The 22,757-nt window shown below is 42.1% G+C and overlaps 1 protein-coding gene across 6 annotated transcripts in view; it reads left to right on the forward strand.

The window, feature by feature from the left end:
* Nucleotides 1–22,757, forward strand: part of LOC136850627 (uncharacterized protein DDB_G0284459-like) — a 370,523-nt gene that overhangs the window by 172,435 nt on the left and 175,331 nt on the right. For all 6 annotated transcript variants that reach the window (XM_067124330.1, XM_067124327.1, XM_067124329.1 and 3 more), the window contains 2 exons: nt 13,855–13,995; nt 14,208–14,300. In XM_067124330.1, the coding sequence (XP_066980431.1) occupies nt 13,855–13,995; nt 14,208–14,300 (234 nt within the window). The remainder of the gene's footprint in view (nt 1–13,854; nt 13,996–14,207; nt 14,301–22,757) is intronic.

Consider the following 22,757-nt stretch of genomic DNA (forward strand, 5'->3'; position numbering starts at 1 on the left):
GATCGAGCCACACGTAACATAAGTTGCTCACACAGACATGACCATGTTTCACATTCCTGTCCACATGGCTGTGACCAAGCCACATATAACACGAGTCACTCACACGGTCGTGACCGTGTTTCACGCTCCCATTCACCCAGCCGTGGCCGAGCCACACGTTACACAAGTTGATCACATGGATGTGACCGTGTTTCACACTTCTGTCCATACGGCCGTGACCGAGCTACACGTAACACGAGTCCTACACAGCCTTCTAGCATGTCATGTTGTCATCTCTTCACGATCAGCGCTCTTGTCCACACGTCCGTGACTGCGATTTGCGCTCTCGCTTGCACTCCCATGACCGATCTTCACGTCACAGGAGTTCTTCACGACCTTGTAACCTATCACGATGTTCATCACTTCATCACAATTCTCATTCCCATTCCCATGGGCAAGATCGAGACCAAGACAACATTCCAACTTGCCCTAAAGACATACAGGCCCCAAGGAGACCTTAGTTCTTGAAAGAGCCTATGCTCCAGTAATAAATCGAGACGTTTTAACTACACCTGACTTAGTCGACAGGCCAGACTGTGACTCAAGGCCAGAATATAGAGGATGCAGATCATCAAAAGTTCTTAACTTATGCTGGAGTTGTTGAATTAATTCGTGGTTATAACGACTTAGCTGAAGAGACTGTGGCAACCAGTTCAGATTTATCAATGGGTATCGAACCCTTTCTGCGGCCGAAGAAAGAGGCGAAGACTTCCTTAGGATTGCCATGCTCCAAACATGCTGGCAGAATTCTTAAACAAGTGAATTCCCTTATCTCAGGTTAGGATAACTCTTTAAATTCCAGTAGGTCTTTCAAGTTACTACCTCTACCTCTTCCCTGGCATACATGGTTTTATGCAACCTCTATGGATGCTTTGCAACCAAGGCAGGTCGATCCAGACCTAGTTCGATTAGGCACAGGAATATCCTTGGACCAAGTCAAGGCAGAGGGCACATCCTTTTCCTTTCAGGAATCTGCGACATTGGAATTAACTGCTTCATCAGCCTTCAAAGTTGTTTCATGGTTAGACCTGTGGTCAGTAGCAGTTTCAAAGATCCCCTCCACTGCAGTGGCCACCTCTGAAGACAGAGCCTCCTTTATTAGATTATTACAGTCTGGTGGGAAGACCATCTCTTACTTGACCCATGTAACAGGTAATATGTGGGGCAACTGCTGCTTAAAAGAAGGGCTTCTGCCCTCTCCAAGTTCTTGAGGTTCGTAAGCACTGATTCAGTGGTAGCCTTGAGAAATAGAGGTATTTTAAGTTCTACATCTCTCTTTCCAAAAGACCAACTAGACTTGGCAGTCGACAGGCGAAGTGCAGATAATAATGACAGACTAGTGCATCAAGGTGCCTTAAAGTCATCCGTTCCATCTTGTGCTGGCACTTCTAAATCCAGACCTCAAACATCTTCCTACGTCTCCCAGATGAAGTCTCAAGTCACGACAGTTCAGCACAAGGCTTGTCAACCATCTCCATCTCCAAACCTCCAACCAAGAAAACTCCTCAGCAGCAACCCTTTCAACCCCACTCTTCCAGACCTGGGAGAAGAGGAAGAAGCAGGGCCAGGGAAGGTAGACAGTAGAGATGGCTCCCCTCCCCATTTGGTGCCATCAGGGGGGGGTTGCCTGGTTAGCCATTGGGCAACTTGGCAGCAGTTCGGGGCAGAAACCTGGGTAGTAGATGTCCTTCAGGTGTGGCTTTTATTCCCCTTCGAGTTTTCTCCCCCACTCTCCAAGAGTCCACTTCACCAATCAATGTACTCTCTAGGTTCAACAAAGCATCTACTTCAATGAGAAGTGAGAAAAATTATGGAAAAAGGAGCTGTGGAGAGTGTGAAGGACCTATCTCCAGGATTTTACAGCTGTGTCTTTCTGGCTTTCAAAGCTATGGGTGATTGGAGACTGGTAATAGACCTGTCAACTCTCAACCTTTTCATCAGGAAGACAGTTCAGAATGGAAACTCCTCACACAGTTCTGCAAGCCAGCAGGGAGAATGATTTCATTCTCACAATAGATCTAAACGATGCTTATTTCCAGATTCTGATCAGTCATTCTTCCTGGAAGTATCTTCGCTTCAGTCTGGGAGAGATAGTTTACCAATTCAAGGCTCTTTGCTTCGGTCTTTCAGCTGCCCCACAAGTCTTCGCCAGTGTTCACTCTAGTTTCGACATGGGTACGTTCTCAGGGAATATGAATGGTAAGGTACCTTGACGACTGGCTAGTGCTGGCAGACTCTCGGGTAAAGTTAATCCAAGACAGGGACCGTCTTCTTCAATTTTGTAACGGCTTAGGCATTGTGAAAGTTTGGAAAAGTCAGACATCATGCCCAGTCGAAGGGCATGCTGATAGACACAACAGTACAAGATTAATCCCTTCAGATCAACAACTAGAGAAGTTCAGGAACTTTGCCCAGCTCTTCCTGTCCAAACAGTAGCAACCCGCTCTTCAATGGCAGGTCATTTTAGGCCACCTGTCGTCCTTGGAGAAGCTAGTTACCCACGGTCGACTATACATTTGATCGCTCCAATGGAGTTTAAGGGAGTTTTGGCCCCCTACAAAGGATCCTCCCTTGTTCCAAGTTCCGCTTTCAGAAGAAGTGAGGAAGGACTTAGCTTGGTGGTTGGAAGACAGGAACATAACCATAAGAGTACCTCTGCATTCTCCCCCTTCAGAGATTCTTCTGTTCTCAGATGCCTTGTACGAGAGTTGGGGAGCACACTTGGAAGATCAAACATCAAGGGTGTGGGATTACCAAGACAAGCAGCTTCATATCAACATCCTGGAGCTGAAAGCAGTCTTCCTAGCACTTCAGGAATTTAAAGAAAGGGTAACGAGGCACTCTGTGGTACTGATGTTTGACAACACTACAGTGGTAGCTTATGTCACCAAAAAAGGAGGGGGCTGGCGTAGTGTCTCGTCATCTTCATAACTTGACAGTACAGCTGCACCAGTGGGTGGTCTCTCACTCAGTGGCTCTCATGACCAGATACATCCCAGACAAGGAGAACATGGTGGTGAACAAGCTGAGTCACTGAGGTCAGGTTCTGGGAACAGAGTGGTCACTGCGTCAGGAAGTGGTGGAAAGGCTTTTTCATCTGTGGGGAAGGCCATCAATAGACCTACAGGTATTATCCTACTTACAATGGGGTTAGGTTCCCAAAAACCCATCGTTTGTTGGAAAAAACGTATCTCGAATATAGTCTAGCCTACACTAGGGTATTCAGTACCAAGTATACATATATGGTAGCCTAGCCTACTCTGTAAAGTATACTCTGTACATATACGGTAGAGTGATTATTAATATCAGCTAATTCTGGAGGTTCATGCAGATTGACTTATGATAATTCAGTACAAAGAGAAATTGAATAACAAACAAGAATTAGCTTAGCCTACACTATGTATATGGTATATATATATGGTAGCCTAGCCTACACTATACTGTACTCTATATTCACATATTAATATCGTATTATATAAACATCAACAAATATGTGTCTTTTCTGTGGATCTTTTAAAAAGTTATGCTTTATTTCACGTATCAAATAATGTATGTATTCTCATATTGCTTTTGTATTATAAATTGCTTGCGATCATAGTGATCAACATTTTGATTTGGAGATTATGCGGTAAGGTTTATTTCGCCTTATTAAACTCAGTTCAGAGCACTTTTCTAGCTTCTAGTTAGCGTAAATGAATCTCTAGGTACTTTATTTATATGGGCAAGGTTATTAATTTTTTCGTTATACGAAGTGGTTTTAAGTCAAAATATAACTTAAATATGTTTCATTAAATTAATTTAGCTGCTTTTTTTTTCGTTAGTAGATGACATTGGCTGTTGGGGCATGTTTGTTTTGTGTAAAAAAAAATCAAGATTCCGTTTACTATTTTCAGTTGATTTCATCATAATACAAGCTTTACATATTTATCATTTATCGCGTGAAAACAGCAGTAATGTATTCTTTCATGCCCAGTAGTTTTGATTAAAATACTTTTCTCCAATTTTATTTGTGGTAGAGTTTCATCTATGTTGCCGATGCACGATAATTATAGTCATTAGCAGCTTGAACATTGTTTTCTCAGCTTCAGCTACAACTTGCAGCTTAAATTTAGCAGTGTATTTCCTTGCCGATCTTTTCTCCATAGCGAATAAGGGTATAATATAAAAATATATCAGTCCTATTCTACTTAAGATCATTTGTAACATAACTACGATAATTTTTTATTACCCTACGATGGTTGAAATGCAAGCAAAACGGCTGTTGTTATCCGATTTGGTTATTAGCAAAACCAATTTCTCTTTCGGTTGTTTATGGCTGCACACATTTACTCAAGAGTATAATGTTACTAGCAATACTTTTATCATTCTCTTTTACTTTTTTAACTAGAAGATTGGATGAAGAGATGGAGGAAAAGAAGTTGGTCAATTGTAATTTGGTGTCTCACACTACCTGATTGTATGCTGCTGCCTGTGCCTGCGCAAAATTTAAAAATATTTTATAAATGTTTTCGTATCAGTATTAATTGCTAACCCCATTGCAAAATTGAATTATCATAAGGCGAATTATTGCAACTCAAGCACTACCTGTATTTGCAACAAGACAACAAGAAACCAGAGGTATTTTGTTAGGTCATTCCAGATCCTTGGGAGGTGGTGGAGGCCACCCTCCAACATCTGGACGTCTATGCCTTTCCCCCCTTTTGCCTAATCCGCCAAGTTATCAACAGAGTGATGATCTCTCAGAACTTCAGAATGGCCCTGTAGCTCCCTTGTGGCCACACACAGAATGGTGTCCGGATCTTCCAACCCTACAGACAGAGGCACCTAGAGAGATTCCTCCTTGATACAACCTCCTATGCCACCCGCACAGCGAGAGTCTAATATAAGTGACTTACCAAGTAATTATATAGCTATGAGCTTCCTTCCTATGGCAGCCTAAAAATTCAAAATTTGCGGTAGCGCTAGAGCTAGTTCCGGTGTACGTACATGCCCCGTCCACTTTCGGGGACTGTGAGGAACAACTAGGCAGAAGGCTTCAATTTGTTTTCTGCGGGCTTCCAAGTAACATCGGTGGTTTTTGGCGGCATACTTCATGGTCTTCTTGGATAGTTTTCCAGAGTCTTGGTGAAGTATTCTGTTTTCATACTAGCACACAAAGATTAGTTATCATAGATTGACTTATTTAGTTAAACTTAGGAATGTCTGACTCTAGCTCTTAGAGTGTTAGGTTTTGCATTGAAAGATGCAAGACTAGGTTAGCGAAGTCTTGCTATGACTCACACACAAAGTGTGTAAAGTGTAGAGGGCATATTTGTGATGGGGAAACTACTTGTGTAGAATGTAGAGATTGGGACGATAAACAATGGAAACCTTTTAGGCCTCATCAAGACAAAATGGATGAAGAAGACAGGAAGAGAAAGACAGCTATTAGGGCTGGAAATAAAGCCAGCTTAGATCCTGTAGAAGTAGCAGATCTTGTAGAAGATATTTCTGCCTCTTCTAAGATTCCTGTATCGTCTCCTATTCTTAGCCCCTCTATTTTTATTCCATGCACTCCTGTTCCAGGTTCCAGTGCTCCCAATCATGACACCATTGCCAGCCTCAAATCAAAGTTCAATAAAAAGTTAAGAGTTTGTAGCAAACACTGTGATGGAGTTGGGCTCTTCTTTTAGAGCCTCCATGGAAAAAGACAGTGCACAAAGAGTTAGTGCAGTGCAAAGTGTTGAGGAGGTGGCTGCCCGTCCCACTTGTGCTCCAAGATGCAGATTCCTGTCCCTCTCCCCTGCACCGGGGAGAAGACATACCGGAGTTCCAAGGTAAGCCAGGGGAATTTGCCCACAGACAGTCACCCGGTCCCAGGCTGACTGAGCGCCACTGGAGAGGTGTCTTGTTCAGTGTTCATCATCTGTCATCAGATTCGGAAGACTCTGTGCTGGACACAAAGCGTCAGCGGCATAGATCTTCCGTCTCCTGACCATTGAAGAGACTCAGCTGTGCCGACAGCTCCCCTCTGCCTGTCAAGAAATACAAGGAGGCTAGTGTTAGCCCTCAGCCCTTTGTAGTTTCACGACACCTCCCTCTACATCTTCTGCTTGTCCAACTCCATCGGTCTGGAACAGTCCAGAGTCCATCGCTTATTTTGATCACCCTGTATAGACTGCTAAACGTTGGGAAGAACCTATTAGTCAACCTTCTTCGTTCAGATACCATCTTGCCCCGAAATGTCCTTGTCTCCTGAAGGTGCTACAATGGCTCCTATTAGACAATCTCATTCGACTGATTGCTCGACACCAACACTTGGGCGTCAGTCGACACCGCACGCTGACTCGGTGCCAGTCACGCCTCAGGCGCATTCTATGACTCAAGAGGACTCGTCGCTTGCTCCTGTTAAACGACAATTAGATGACCTAATGTCATTCTTGAAAAAGAACCTGGCAGTCGCCAAGTCGAAAGACGCATCCTTGTCACTAGTTTCTTCTGTTGATGAAGAAGTAGGAGAGGATTCTTCCCCTTCATCTTCCTACTCTTCCTTTTTAAGATATTTTCTGGACAATTTTGCAGACTTCTTCACTCCTGCTGCTCCGGTATCTCCTGCTTCAACTTTCCTGATGAGGAAACTTCCCTCAGACAATGCGAACCTGCCGAAATTAGTACTCTCTTTGTTGGTGAAAAAGGTGCTTCGAGAAATAGATGTCTGGCTGGCCTCGAAGAGGGATCAGGGAAAAGCAACTTTTGCCAGTCCTCCTGCAGGTTGGTCAAGAGAAGCTACCATTTTTATGAAACTGGAGAAGCTCCTCCTCTGCGACTTTCTGCCTCCTCCCAGGGGGACTTCTCTGGCCTAGTAGACGTGACACGTTGTCGGTCTTTTCCGTGGCAAAAGCAATGTTCTGCTCCCCCAAACTAGACCATCTGACCAGGAACTTTTTTAAGATTTTAGAGGTGAATAGTTTTCTCGACTGGACTATTCTCACGTTGGCTAAGAAAATCGAGGAGTGTCCTTCACCAGCAGAGGATTTCACGACAGACTGGTTGGGAGTACTGTTGTGTGCTGATGAAGCAGTAAGGGACAGTCCAGCAGAACTTGCCTCTCTCTTTTCGATGTGTGTGCTGAAAAAGAGAGATTTATGGTGTTTGTTCGCCACCAAAGGGGTAACCACTACTCAGAAGTCAGCTCTGTTGTTCTCTCCTATAAATAAAGCTCAACCCAGACCTCACTCGAATCTGTGACCTCCCGCAAGACCAATTTAGAAGTCGACCTTCAAGCCAGCAACCAAAAAGTGAAGTTCTAGTCCGTTGCGCTCCAGTAGGAGCCAGACTGCACCTCTTTTGGAGAGAATGGAGTCAAAGAGGCTTGGATCCTTGGGTGGTCAAGGTATTGAAAGAACGTTATGCCATTCCTTTCAAGGAAAACCCTCCTTTGGCCAAATCGCCCATTGTATTACCAGCGGACTCCAAGAAATTTGTGGCCCTTTCGCGAGAAGTAAAATCCCTTCTGCGCAAGGGCGCGGTGTTGTTGGTCAGGGATCAAGAGTCAGAAGGGTTTTACAACACTCTTCATAGTTCCCAAAGCATCTGGGGGCTGGAGGCCCGTCCAGGACGTCAGTGCTCTAAATAAGTTCGTTGTAAAAAAAAATTTTGTGTGGAGACAAATCGGTCAGCCAGTCATGTTGGCCATCCAGCAGGGGGACTGGATGGTCACACTGGACATGCAAGATGCTTACTTTCATGTTCCAGTACATCGCGACTCCAGAAAGTTTCTAAGATTCATGTTTCAAGGAAACGTTCTTCAGTTTTGGGCTCTGTGCTTCAGCCTGTCCACAGCCCCACAAGTGTGTACTCAGGTCCTTGCCCCTTTCTCCAAGTTGCTTCATCTTTTCAGAATAAATACTATATCTCCTGCTACCTGGATGGCTGGCTTCTCAGGTCTCCGTCGAGAAAGAAATGTCTGGAGGACTTAACGAAGACTCTCTGCCTAATGAAGGAATTAGGCATTCTGATAAACATTCAGAAGTCGCAAATGACTCCAACTCAACGAATTCTCTGTTTGGGAATGACTCTGGACTCTCTGACTTTTCAGGCTTTTCTTTCCCCCCAGAAGAATTGCCTCCTGCCTTCAATCCATCAGGGAGTTCCTTGCTCTTCAATCATGCTCAGTGGCTCAGTGTATGAGACTCACAGGAATGCTAGCCTCAGTTGAGGAGTTTGTGAAACTGCTCCAGTTCTATATAAGAGTGAACTGGAGCAGGAAAATGCAAGCAGACTCCATCACTTTTCTGATCATAGCAGAAATCAAACAAGACCTTCAATGGTGGTGGTACGAAGACAGACTTCTCGAAGGGAAGTCTCTCTTTCCAGCCAGCCCAGACCTAGACTTTTACTCCGACACGTCAGATCTAGGTAGGGGAGCTCATCTCGGGAATCAAGAAGTGTGGGGAACATGGTCAGAAGTTTTGAAAAGTTCGCATATCAATGTAAAGGAACTGAAGGCTGTTCATCTGGGTCTCCAGTCAAACCTTTGTGTGCAGGAAGACAGTAACGATACACGCAGACAATATGACTGCACTTTCGTACATCAGAAAGAGGCGGGGGGCGGGGCGCCACTCATTCTCTCTTTACGAGGTTGTGAGGGAACTTCTGGTCTGGGCAGACCAGAATCAGGTATCGTTATTGACTCGGTTCGTCCAAGGGAAGATGAATGTTCTGGCAGACGGTCTTGAGTCGCCACAAACAATTACTGCCAACGGAATGGACACTGGGTCCTTTGGTTTGGAGGTTGTGGGGCACACCATCCATAGACTGGTTGCTATTTCAAAGAACCACAGACTTCCTCACTTCTGTTCCCCAATCCCAGATCCTCTAGCTTGGAAGACGGATGCAATGCTCCTAGACTAGACAGGCCTCAATGTCTACTCCTTTCCTCTCTTCAGCATGATACAGGAAGTAATAAACAAATTATTCTCTCACCAAAACGTCTCGATGACTCTAGTCGTCCCCTTTTGGCTGAGGAAAGAATGGTTTCCGGACTTGGTACGACTGCTAGTAGACTCCCCGAGGCTCCTGCCACAAAAGCGGTCGTCGCTCAAGTAGCCCCACTTCCTCAGATTCCATCAAGGATTGTCTGCTCTGGCCCTGACAGGTTACAGACTGTCGAGCATCTTATCAGAGTGAAGGGGTTTTTGAAGCAAGTGGCAGAAGCTATTGCAAAGTGCTGACAACCTTCTTCTAACAAGCTGTACCAATCAAAGTGAGCAGTCTTCAGGGGATGGTGCAGACGCCAATAATGTCTCTTCTTCTGATACCTCTGTCAGCCAAGTACTGGCAGTCCCCTGTCATTGGCGATCCGGTTTTACGGCACTTGTCTAGCAATGAAAATTGGCAATTTTTTTACACCAAAAATCGCCAATTTCATCTTATTGCCACCGATATATACCTAACAGAGGCACCGATAATTGAAAATCGGCAATTTTCTGTGTTTTTGGTGGCAATAATCCCCGAAAATCACTGATTTTCAGTTAACGGCGATTTTCGGTTATCATCACACCGTTGGAATGGAACCCCCACCCATAACCCTGGACTGTTGTAGCTGACTTCTTATTACATTTGAAGACATCCAGGAAACTCGACCATCAAAGGGTACAGATATACTGTATGCTTAGTTCTGTTTTTAAACATAGAAGATTGAATATGTCCTCTAGTCAGGACCTATCTGACCTCGTTAAAACTTTCAATTCCATCAAGCAACCAAAACGAGTGCAGTCTCTTCGAATAGATATCTTCCTGAAATGGTTTTTAGACCCCCATTATGAACCTCTTTGCTCTGCCTCTCTGAAGGATGTTAGTGAAATCCAAGTGATTGACAAGAGAATTGGATTTTCAAAGGGGGACGCAGTTTGTTCCTTTTCGCTTGGATTCCTTGCCAAGAACGAGGACCCTTCTAACCCGTGGGCCCGTTCGTTCTCTATCAAGCATTTAATGGACATTCTTGGACCAGAGGAAGAGGAGAGACTTTTATGTCCAGTAAGAGCCTTGAGATATTACTTTCAGAGGACAAAAAATCATGGGTCCTTAGAACATCCTTTGGTGTTCGGTCAAAAATCCTTCCCGTTCTCTCTCCAAGAATGCTCTTTCATTTTTTATGAGAAATCTGATTACCGAATCTGATTCCCAAATTCAAGAAGAAGCTTTATAGGCTTTCAAATTAAAAACCCATGAAATTAGAGCTATCGCAACCTCTTGCTTTCAGACTAACATGTCTCTTCCGAGTGTCCTGCAATCTGCCTTCTGGAGGTGCAAGTCCATGGTCACTATGCATTATCTCAAAGACGTAGAGACTGTTTTTGAAAATTGCAGCACGTTAGGACCTTTATCTGTGGCTAGCATGGTGTTGGGAGAGGAAGCATAGGGAATCTTCTGTCTCTCTGCTTTCTTTGCCTTAAATCAAGGTGTCGAGTTTTTTATCAGTGTGGGTAATGATATTTAAATACGGTGTAGGTATTAGTGTTGTGGTCCTATTCTGGTCTATGCCCAGAGCAAGGGCATCTTTTGTAACTTTGCAAGCCACGGGTGCACTTCCCTTGCTGCAAAGTTCCCACTTATTCGGGAGCAACTCTGAGCTATACAGCCAAGCTCGCTGCAAGACAAGAGAAGCACCGACTAGAGGCAGTACCTATCTGCAGCACTTCCTTGCCAGGTAAGGAACAACAAGCATTGTATCAATGCTGGCAACTTTTCTATGTCAAATTCATTATCTTACTTAATATTTTTGTATAGAGTAGGTCCAAAGATCCCACCTCCTTCCAATGTGGAATCAAGTATGGAATTACTTGGTAAGTCACTTAAATGAAAATGATGTTTTTATGATAAAATAGTTATATATATTTACAAAGTAATTACATAATCGGAGCCTGCCCTCCTCCCCTTTCTTGGACATTCGGGCGCAAACGAATTGAAGTCTTCTGCCTAGTTGTTCCTCACAGTCCCCGATAGTGGGCAGGGCATAAACCTACACTGGAACAAGCACTAGCGCTACCGCAAATTTTGAATTTTTAGGCTGCCGTGGGTAGGAAGCTCATAGCTATGTAATTACTTGGTAAGTATACACTGTATAAACTATTTTATTATAAAAATGTCATATTTCAGTAGTCGGCAGGGTCCTTATCTCTTCATAGTTGGAGACTATCCAGTACCTCCTGTGAGTGAAAGGCTTTTCTTGTATAGCAGTGATGGAAATGTCGGGTTACCTCAGGAGGGCTTCTACTGACATGTATCAGGGAAAGTGGGACGTTTACTGTTATTGGTGTTGTCAACAGGGTCTCTCCCCAGTCGGATCGGAACTACTATTCAACGGGTAGTAGACTTCCTCATTTTCCTCCGTAGAGAGAAACTTCTCTCAGTGTCAGCGATCAAGGGATATAGGGCTGCTCTAGGTTTAGTTCTACGCTTGAAGGACGTAGACATTCTTCTTCATGGGAAATTTCTATGCTTCTGAAAAGTTTTGAGCAGTCCTGTTCCCCGAGAGATCTTAAACCACCAAATTATGACCTAACACTGGTATTTAGCAATCTCACACTTAGTTCATACGACCCTTTAAGAGCTTCATCAGACAGGAATTTAACCCTCAAAATGGCTTTCTTTTTAGACTTGGCATCTACAAAGAGAGTTAGTGAACTGCATGGACTTTCGTTTTATGTTTAAACACATGAGGAGTTGGCGGTCAGTAGCTTTCAAATTTGTCCCGGAATTTGTGGCTAAGACTCAAAATCCCTCTGTTCACAACAACAGATTCAATCCTTTTTCCATCCCTTGGCTTGGAGATTTTGTTGGTCATGACCCTGAAGAATTACTTTACGTCCTGTCGGGGCACTGCGCAGCTATCTAAAGGATTTTACATCTCAGACTGGGTTGTCAAAGACTCTTTGGTAGTAGAGGCCAGAACAAGAAGAAAGTGTCCAAGAATACTAAATCATTTTGGCTACGAGAATTAATTAAGCAAGTCTATGCTACTTGTTTGAATCCAGATGCCAATTTAGTGTGAGCAAGAGTACATGATATCAGAGGTCTAGGCCCCTCCATCGCTTACAAAAAGAACCTGTCAGTTCAAAGGATCGTAAAGGCTGGTACATGGCTACGCCAAACCACATTCACATCCTATCTGTAGAACATTGCCCACAGGTCCTTGGTCACACTTTTTTCTTTGGGTCCTTTGGTGGCTGCTGCAATAAATTGTGTAGCTCATCCAATGCCCCTAGTGGGACAATTTATATCTTACCTAAGATTTTGGTTTGAAAGTGATAGTGAATGGGATGACTGATCTTCTTCCTTTCTCTTTCTTTTTTCTCCTCTACCAGTGGGCAGTGGAGAGAAATATCCATCATGTACTGGAACCAGTCAGATACAGGTGAGTGAGTCCCTTTCCATTAGTTCTGATTGGTTGTTCATACACAGTACAAATTATTATGGAAGCATGTCCCTTCCTTTCTCTTACAAGGGGAGAGAGGAAATGACAACAAACAAGGTTGGTGGCTAACACAGTTTTATTGTCTGACAGTTAAAGTCCTTTTTCTTACAAGACACAAGGTAGCAGGAGGTTCACATTGTCTCTTAACCAAGATGTCTGGCTGACAAGTAACCTTTTACTTTACAGTTCAGAGGCATATGACTCCTTCCTATATCCTACTTTGGCCAGGAAATGAGCCCAGGTGAGCTGAACCTCCAGTTGGTTCTGAGGCTTTCTCTATCCTCCCCCCAGGAGTGAGTCTCCCTTATGTTAAGACCAAAGGTTTGTTTTGTTTATGAACAATGACAAATTTTTAAATTGGTTTGCATTAGTAATAACTAACAAACCTGCAGTCTTAACTTATATTGCCCACCTTAAGCCACCCCTCATGTTTCACCTGGGCTAGAGGAAACTCAATCGATGGACCCGAGATGGGATAAGGTAGGTCGGCTACTCCTCCTCCTTACTGCCATCTTCACTGCTACTGATGCCATCAATTCCTTGTAAACCTTTTTTTAACCAGTCTCCAGCAGGCACTAGAGAATTTTTCCCCTTATGTTAAGACCGCAGGTTTGTTAGTTATGAAAAATACAAATTGATGTAAAATTTGTTATTTTTTAGCCAGTAATGTTTGCACTTTGTGGACATCAGATGTGCTAGGTGTTTGATAGAATGGTGATATGGCTTTAATCTTGTTAGCTGGGATGAGCATGCTTTAAATTTAGATTTAATTATACTGGACAACTGAATTCATGTATCCACCTTTCAGATATTTAAGTCTCGGATAACAAACCTGTGGTATATAAAGATGAAATAGAATACCATATTACTATCAAAATGTTGTAAGCAATTATAAGCAGGCAGGAACTTTGAAAAGATAAAGGAAACCAAAACTAATATAGGCAAAAAGAGCATTAATATAATTGATAAGTTATTATGAAATTAACAGTTGCATAATAACTAGGTTTGACATTTACAAAATTGCTCAGAATGCATAAAGACTGGATTCAGGATCAAATACAGTAGTTATTTAAGGCCCTTATAAAGCTGTACCTTCACCATCACTTATAGTAACATCATCTCTTGCTTCTTAACCCCCGGATATGATTCTGTGAGGCATAATAATAGATATTGAGTTTGATCCGAATATTGCTATTTGAATAAATTTTGCAGGAAAACGTCCACCTCATTTCAGCGGGCCATCTCTTATATGTTTCTCCATAAATATACTCAGGGATTACTGCTTGTTTTAGTTCTTATCTTTTATGATAAGTGAGGTGGGAATACTTGCAATCTTTTTATTCTTGTTTATTTTACAGGGGAAAGCAAAATTTCAAAGGGAAACCAGTTTGTAGCAGATGAAAATAGAAATGATAGGTCAAAAGTGGATGAATCTGAAAAGGAAAGATCTAAAGTTCCTAAGTCCAGAAGTACTTCAAATGCAGAAGTTCAAGATATTGGTAAGAAATTTTGTATTGTTGGGTTATTTAAATTTGTTTTGTGCTCCGTAGCATTATATATAATTAAAACACTCAGAATGGAAATTTCATATACTGGGACATTTTGCATAATGTATTATTTGAAATTTTTTCAAAATATCAGTGAAATATGTTATAAAAGTTTTCCACAAATTACAATTTTAATGTCATGAATAATTTTTTTTTTTCAATAGAGAGTAAAAAGATACAAAGTTTGGGGTCCCTGTTAGCTGGTCTTGGTAGTCGCAAGCAAGAATTTATGAGTTCCGATCAACAGACATCATCAGGTATGATTTATATGATTCTTTGTTATAAAATGAATGCTTGTTTTTTGGCCAGTAATGCTTGCACTCTGTGGACATCAGATGTGCTAGGTGTTTGATAGTATAATGATATGACTTGAATCTTGTTAGCTGAGATGAGTTTGTCTTTAAATTTAGATTTAATTATTATGCTGGACAGCTGAATTCATGTATCCACCTTTCAGGTATATAAGTCTCATATAACAAACCTGTGATATAATAATAACTAGGTTTGACATTTACAAAATAGCTCAGAATGCATAAAGACTGGATTCAGGATCAAATACTGCAGTTATTTAAGGCACTTATAAAGCTGTACCTATAGCATACTTATAGTAACACCATCTCCACTTCTTAACCATTGGATAATTGATCCTGTGAGGCGTAATAATAGATATTGAGTTTGATCTGAATATCCTCTGGTGAGAATTATTATTTCACTTATTACATGAGAGCCTGGGCTGTGCAACAGAAACTTATCAATAGGCTGCATGTAAACAAATATCAAAACTCAAGTAACATCATAACTCAACCTCTGAAATAAAGCACATTGCTTACGGATGCAAGAAGACTCAGGAAGAGTTAACAAAGTTTAATTTGTAAGTAGTAACAAATGGATCAAAGGGGTTATTTACAGACAACGGCACACACATAAATAATAAAAGATTAACAGTAAAAAGCAAAATGAAACCTGGAAATGCAGAGCTTTATGTGTAGCGCTACAAGTGGCTTGCAGGCGTTGAAACGAGAATTGAGCTGTAGGTAACTTGGGTCACGTGCAGTAAGCTATCCCTATGAAAGAGAGAGGTATTGGAGTAATTCTCCTATCAGGGGTACCAACCTTGGATGGCAAGTTGTCACACTACATGATTTCCCCACTACCCTCCAGTTCTTCATTCTAAGGTTGTCTCCCCCCCCCCCCCGGCCTCCATTATGGAGTTGAGTACGACAACATCCTCTGGAATGTATATGGTACCAATCCGCATCATTTTGGGCCTCCCGTGGTATTGCCTGCAGTGATACCAACAGGCTCTTCATGTGTTCCACACAATGTAGTGACGTCACTGCCAGGTTCATCGGTGACGTCACCTTCTAACATGACGGCTGTGGTTATGCCAAATCCTACCCTTTCCGTACCGACAACAACAACTACGTCTTCTAGGATGACGTTGAATTCTACGTTGACGGATTTGTTAACAAGAACAGTGATGGAGAAATTAAGAGTGTTAGAGGAGAAGTTTAACCCTCTAACACCGAGCCTCTATTTACAAAAATGTCTGTCGTATGCCGGTGGCGTTCGGGAGTTAGCGCCGAAGCAAAAAAAAAGTTTTTTCAAAAAATCACGGCATGCTTAGTTTTTAAGATTAAGAGTTCATTTTTGGCTCCTTTTTTTGTCATTGCCTGAAGTTTAGTATGCAACCATCAGAAATGAAAAAAATATCATTATCATATATAAATATTGAAATATATGACAGCGCGAAAAAAAATTTCATATATAATTGTATACAAATCCCGCTTTGAGCAAAACGGTTAAAGCTAACGAGTTATTTTTTTTTCTTTGTATTGTACACTAAATTGCAATGATTTTGGTATATAACAAATTGTAAAACGATCAAAGCAACACAGAGAAAATATTATCACAAAGTGATGCATGAATTCGTAACGAGCGGACGTAAAAAAAGGTTTTTTTCAAAAATTCACCATAAATCGAAATATTGTACTAGAGACTTCCCGTTTGTTGCAAAATGAAGGTAATTGATTGAATATTACTAGACTGTAAGTGTTTTAGCTTACAATTGCAGTTTTCAACAATTTTGGTCGAGTTAAAGTTGACCGAAAGTAGAATTTTTCTGTTTATCATGATTTATATGAAAATATTTGAAAACTGATAAAAGCTACAACCATGAGTTATTTATTGTTGTATTCTACATGAAATTGCGCACATTTCCATATATAAAACTTTATGTAACGACTAAAATAAAATGGTGCAAACATTACGACAAAGTGACAAAAGAATTTCTGAGATGTTTGGCCGAGTTACTGCGTGGACATAAGGGAAAAAGTTTTTTTCAAAAATTCACCACAAATCGAAGTATTGTACTAGAGACTTCCAGTTTGTTGCAAAATGAAGGTACATGATTGAATATTACTAGAATGTAAGAGTTTTAGCTTACAATTGCGTTTTTCAATAATTTCGGTCGAGTTAAAGTTGACCGAAGGTTGAAATTTTGACAGTTATCATGATTTATATGAAAATATTTCAAAACTGATAAAAGCTATAACCATTAGTTATTTTCTGTTGTATTCTACATGAAATTGCACACATTTTCATATATAAAACTTTATGTAATGACTAATATAAAACGGTGCAAACATTACGACAAAGTGACAAAAGAATTTCTGAGATGTTCGGCCGAGTTACTGCGCGCGGACGTAAGGAAAAAGATTTTGTTTTTCAAAAATTCACCATAAATCAAAATATTGTGCTGGAGACTTCCAGTTTGTTGCAAAATGAAGGTACATGATTGAATATTACTAGAATGTAAGAGTTTTAGCTTACAATTGCATTTTTTGACCATTTCGGTCGAGTTAAAGTTGACCGAAGGTTGAAATTTTGGCACATCGTGATTTATATGGAAATATTTCAAAACTGATAAAAGCTACAACCATGAGTTATTTTCTGTTGTATTCTACATGAAATTGCACACATATCCATATATAAAACTTTATGTAACGACTAATATAAACCTGTGCAAACATTAAGACAAAGTGACGAAAGAATTTCCGAGATGTTCGGCAGTTACCGCGCGCGGACGTAAGGAAAAAGTTTTTTCAAAAATTCACCATAAATCGAAATATTGTGCTAGAGACTTCCAATTTGTTGCAAAATGAAGGTACATGACTGAATATTACTAGAATGTAAGAGTTTTAGCTTACAATTGCGTTTTTCGACCATTTCGGTCGAGTTAAAGTTGACCGAAGGTTGAAATTTTGGCAGTTATCGTGATTTATATGGAAATATTTCAAAACTGATAGAAGCTACAACCATGAGTTATTTTCTGTTGTATTCTACATTAAATTGCGCACATTTCCATATATAAAACTTTATGTAACGACTAATATAAAATGGTGCAAACATTACGACAAAATGACCAAAGAATTTCTGAAATTTTCGGCCGAGTTACTACGCGGACGTAAGGAAAAAGTTTTTTTCAAAAATTCACCATAAATCGAAATATTGTGCTAGAGACTTCCAATTTGTTGCAAAATGAAGGTAAATGATTGAATATTACTAGAATGAAAGAGTTTTAGCTTACAATTGCGATTTTTCAACCATTTCGGTCAAGTCAGGGTTGACCGAAGGTTGAAATTTTTTGTAGCCGACGTACGGTACATCCACTCAGCACCCAACAGACAATTTTAGTCGACGTACGATACGTCCAGTCGGGTTTAAGGGTCAATAAGGTATGCAAGGAGAAAAGACGTAAATCATCATCGTCGTCGTCTTCTGCCTCTTCATCTGCTTCATTGGATTTGTCTGTTGTACCTGTGCATGCTCCAGTTAAGTGTTGGAGTATCAGGGACTTCATGGCTGTTCCTTGTGCCAAGAAAAGGGCATTTTCTTCTTTGAGCTGGGATTGCCACATCCCTGTGTGTACGCAAACTCAAGATTCAGTTGTGGGCGCTGTCTCAGAGGTTGGTGGCCGTGGTTCTTCTCCAGTCGTTTAGCCTAGGAAGCCTATGGATATAGGACTGGAAGTTTCGGCGGTTCTAGTCTTAGGAATGGCCACAGATGTAGGGGGAGTGTCTTCGAAAAAGGTTTGAAGGCCGCCCTTGGTGGCTCAGGAGATGAATAATATTCGTGATGAAGTTCCTGTCTCCAGTACGGCCGTTCAGAGTTAGGAGGAAAGATGACAACACTCCAATTAAGAGACCTACAGTAGGGTACTGGAAGCAGGGGATTCATGTATGGATGACAGTGGATGTTCGTTTTCTAGGCCATTGGACAGTGAAGTTGTTGGTCGGCCATTGGTCAGGTGTTCAAGGTCCAGATCTCCCAGGAAAGTGCTTAGTTCTCCCCTGGTATATGTCGGCCATAGAAGTATGGATAGATATGGACATAATTTGTCACAAGATCAGTCAGACACGAGGGAACGGGGACATTCATGTTCACGGTCGAAGAACAGAGAAAGGATTCAACGGTCGTTGCCCCTCGGACGTCAACATGGCGCAACTAGGCCAAGAGAAGACAGGCGTGCGTTGTGTGATAGGGGTGCTTCGGCTTCAAGTGCAAGTATTCATGATATTTCAGTGCCTATTCATGATATTCTGGTGCCTTCCTCTTCTGGTGACAACATAATTAATGAAGTGGAAAGTCAGGAGTTTCTTTCCTCTTATGCAGAGGTTATAGATCTGATTCGTCAGTTTAATAATCTGTCGAAGAGGACTGAAACTCCTTCAGTGATTGCTCTTGCTGGGATTGAAGCACTTTTAGGACCTAAAAAAGACATTAAGTCCTGTGCTCTAGTCACGCGGAGTCAGTCCTGCGCCATGCAAACTCACAGATTTTGGGGCTGGATAACTCTTTACAGTTGAACAGATTGTTCAAGTTGCCCCCTCCTCCTCTGTCTCAACATAGGAGATATATGACTCCTATTATTCCACTGCTGGGTAGACAGATCAACCCAGATGTCGTTTATTTGAGACCGGGTCTGACGATGGATCAAGTCAGAATGGAATCTCTTTCCCTTACGTGTTAGGAAGCTGCTGCATTGGAGTTGACGGTCTCTTCTATCTTCCAGACAGCATCTTGGTTGGATTTATGGTCAACAGCTGTAGCTAAGATTGCCTCTTCAGATCCAGCAAGGAGTTCAGCAGATGAGACAGCTTTTATTAGATTGCTTCGATCTGGTTCTAAAGCTATTTCATATTTAACTGATCTGAGTGCCAACATATGGGCTAATATTGTTTTAATGAGAAGGGATGCAGCCCTAGCCAAGATAAGCCGCTCGGTGGATGTGGATTGTTTGTTGTTGCTCCAGAATGGGGATATTTTGAAGTCCCAATTGTTGTTACCTAGGGATAGGTTGGAAGTTGCCATCGATAGACGTCGTATGGATAGTAATGATAGGCTTGTTCAGCAAGCTGTTAGTAAGTCTAACAGACTCAACAGGCTCTGCAGAAGAAGTTGGTAAGATCTACTCCTGCCCCGAAACCTACTCAGCATGCTTCCTCAATGAAGAAACCATCCCAACAGCGGCCCTTTCAGAGCTGACTTGTAAGAGAAAGGGGAAATAAGGGCAGAGGCAGAGGTACGAGATGATAGAGTGGGCACTTCTCCCCACTTAGTGCCACCACTAGGGGGATGCCTGGTGAGCCTTTGGGCTGTGGCAGAGATTCAGGCCAGAGCCGAGGGTAGTAGATGTCCTGAGGTTAGGTTATCCACTTCCATTCGACTCCACTTCTTTCAGATCACCCTCTACTGCGCCTTTCTTACGAGCCGGGATCGCAGAAACATCTCATTTTGCAAGGAGAAGTGAAGAAAATTATGGAGAAGGGAGCAGTAGATCAAGTAATACTTCCTTCGGTGGGCTTCTACAGCCGGACTTTCTTAGTACCAAAGGCCAATGGCAATTGGAGGACAGTAATAGACCTGTTAGCATTGAACCTTTTTGTCAGGAAGACGAGGTTCAAAGTGGAGTCTCCAAGGATGGTCTTGGCAACAGTAAGAGAAGGAGAATATATGCTGTCCATAGATCTAAAGGATGTGTACTTCTAGATCCCAGTCCATCATGCATCACAGAAATTTCTGTGGTTCAGCCTTGCAGAGCAGGTGTTTCAGTTCATGGTTCTATGTTTTGGCTTGACAACATCTCAAGTGTTCACGAGTGTTCATGCTGGTGTCGACATGGGTTCATGCCCAAGGGCTCAGACTGATAAGATACTTGGACAATTGGCTGGTCCTGGCAAAATCCCAGAAGTTACTGCAGGACAAAGATCAGCTGCTTCAATTTTGTCACATCCTAGATGTTGTGATAAATTGGGAGAAATCGAATCTGGTCCCCAGTCAAAGGATTTTGTATCTGGGTGTGATTATAGACGCAGCACAGACGAGAGGTTTTCCATCCAGTCAGAGAATAGAGAAATGCAAGAATGTGATTGTGTCCTTTCTGTCCAAGGAAACACAATCAGCAAAGCTGTGGCAAGTAGTTGTGGGACTACTAACTTCTCTAGAGAAATTAGTTCCTCACTGACGTCTATGTATGAGACCGCTACAGTGGAGACTGAAGGAGTTTTGGTCTCCAGCAACAGATCACCCTCACATGAAAATTCCTCTGTCTGCAGAAGTGAGAAAAGACCTTCTGTGGTGGTTGGACGACAACAGTTTGACAGTAGGAGTGTCTCTCCATGCACCCTCTCCAGATCTGTTATTCTCGGACGCATCGGCCGAAGGTTGGGTTGCTCATCTAGAAGACCTTCTAATTTCGGGAGAATGGACTCGTCAGGACAAACAACGCCACATAAATGTGTTGGAATAGAAGGCAGCATTCCTAGCATTGCAGGAGTTTCAGGAGAGGGTAATGGGTCACTCCGTAGTTTTGATGTCAGACAACATTATGGTAGTGGTATAAGTAAACAAGCTGGGCCTAGTTTGTCGGCAGCTTCATGTTATGATGGTCCAACTGCATCAGTGGGCTGTGGTCAACTCAATGAAGATCAGGGCCAGATACATTCCAGGAAAAATGAATGTGGTAGCAGACAAGTTAAGCTGTCGGGAGCAGATTCTGGGTACAGAGTGGTCTCTGCATCAGGAGGTGGCAGACAAGCGGTCTCACTTGTTGGGGAGACCTGTGATAGCTCTCTTCCCATCAAGGTACAACTCAGAACTGGAAGTCTATTGTTCAGTGGTGCCAGACATGGCCGCAGTGGCAGAGGATGCCCTGCAACATCCGTGGGACAATTTGAACATATATGCTTTCCCTCTGTTTTCTCTGATTCATCAGGTCCTGAACAAAGTAATGAGGTCCCAGAATCTCAAGATGACATTGGTAGCTCCTCTGTGGCCGCAGGGAGGATGGTTCCTGTCAGAAGCTCCGAGAGTTCCCCCCTGGCACAATCTACTCTGTCAACCTCATGTGGAGAGGTACCATCAGTCGGTACAATCCCTATCCCTTCACGGGTGGAGACTATCAATTATCTCCTGCGAGCGAGAGCCTTTTCCCGAGGTGCAGTATCTCAGATGTCAGGATATATCAGGAAAACTTCAACATCCATGTACCAGGGAAAATGGTCTGTCTACTGTGATTGGTGCCGTGGATGGGGTTCTTCTCCACTCGGATCTTCCATTCAACAAATAGCTGATTTTCTAGTCTTTCTCATAGCAGAAAAACACCTTTCCGTGTCTGCCATAAAGGGCTGTAGGGCTGCTCTAGAGCTAGTTCTGCGTATGAAAGACATAGCTATATCTACATTTTGGGAAATATCTTTGTTGATTAAGAGCTTCGAGAAGTCTTGTTTCCCTAGAGAACTCAAACCTCCTAGTTGGGATTTGGCTTTGGTTTTAGCTAGTCTTACTCAAGCCCCCTACGAACTGTTGCGACAGGCTACAGATAGAAACTTAACCCTCAATTGAGGCAGTTTTCTCACTGGCCCTAGCACCAGCAAAAAGGTTAGGCAAACTCCATGGTCTGTCTTATGATGTCAAACGCACCAGGGGTTGGAAGTCTTTAGCTTTCAAATTTATTCCAGAATTTCTCGGGAAGACGCAAAATCCTTCAATCCATGATGAAAGATTTGTCTTCTTTTCTATATCTTCTTTGGGACTCTTTGTTGACAATCTGAGAATTAGTGAATTTTCTGCGATATATTTGGAGATAAGTTCCACAGAAAAACCCACGATTAACTGAAGGCGCAATTGCTGATCCGCTGTCTAGCAGCGACCCACTGTAAAACTATTTGTTGGAACAATTTTGAGTTTGATCAGAAGTAGCTGCCTTCTGCCTTGAATTCCCTGTACTGGGGTTTTTTTGGTTCTGTTTTTCCTTGCTCCAGTAACTTTTTGTTTGCAGGGTACTCAGGTCCAGGGCCTACTGTACTTGGCAATCTTTTCACCAGATGAGTAGGAGGTTACAGGAGCCATGGTATACCCTGCTTGCATATGCAACAGAGGAAGTGATTTTTTCAAATCTTTCAACATCAGTCAGTCGCCAGTTCAGTGGCTGTTCCACTTGCGCTGATGGATACTCTTACTCCTTATATAAAAATGGCTCTGGTTTGTATACTTGGGAAAAATACAAATTTCTGAAAAAATTTATTTTATTCAATTAATTTCAGAGAAATATCTACCAAATAAATTACTTCTAAAAACTTGTACCATGTAGTGTTCTATAGTTTAACCTAACAAAAATCTAACCAGTTGTAGGAGTTCTACCTACTTAGCAG

Source organism: Macrobrachium rosenbergii, chromosome 22 (genome assembly GCF_040412425.1).
Source record: "Macrobrachium rosenbergii isolate ZJJX-2024 chromosome 22, ASM4041242v1, whole genome shotgun sequence".
NCBI lineage: Eukaryota > Metazoa > Arthropoda > Malacostraca > Decapoda > Palaemonidae > Macrobrachium > Macrobrachium rosenbergii.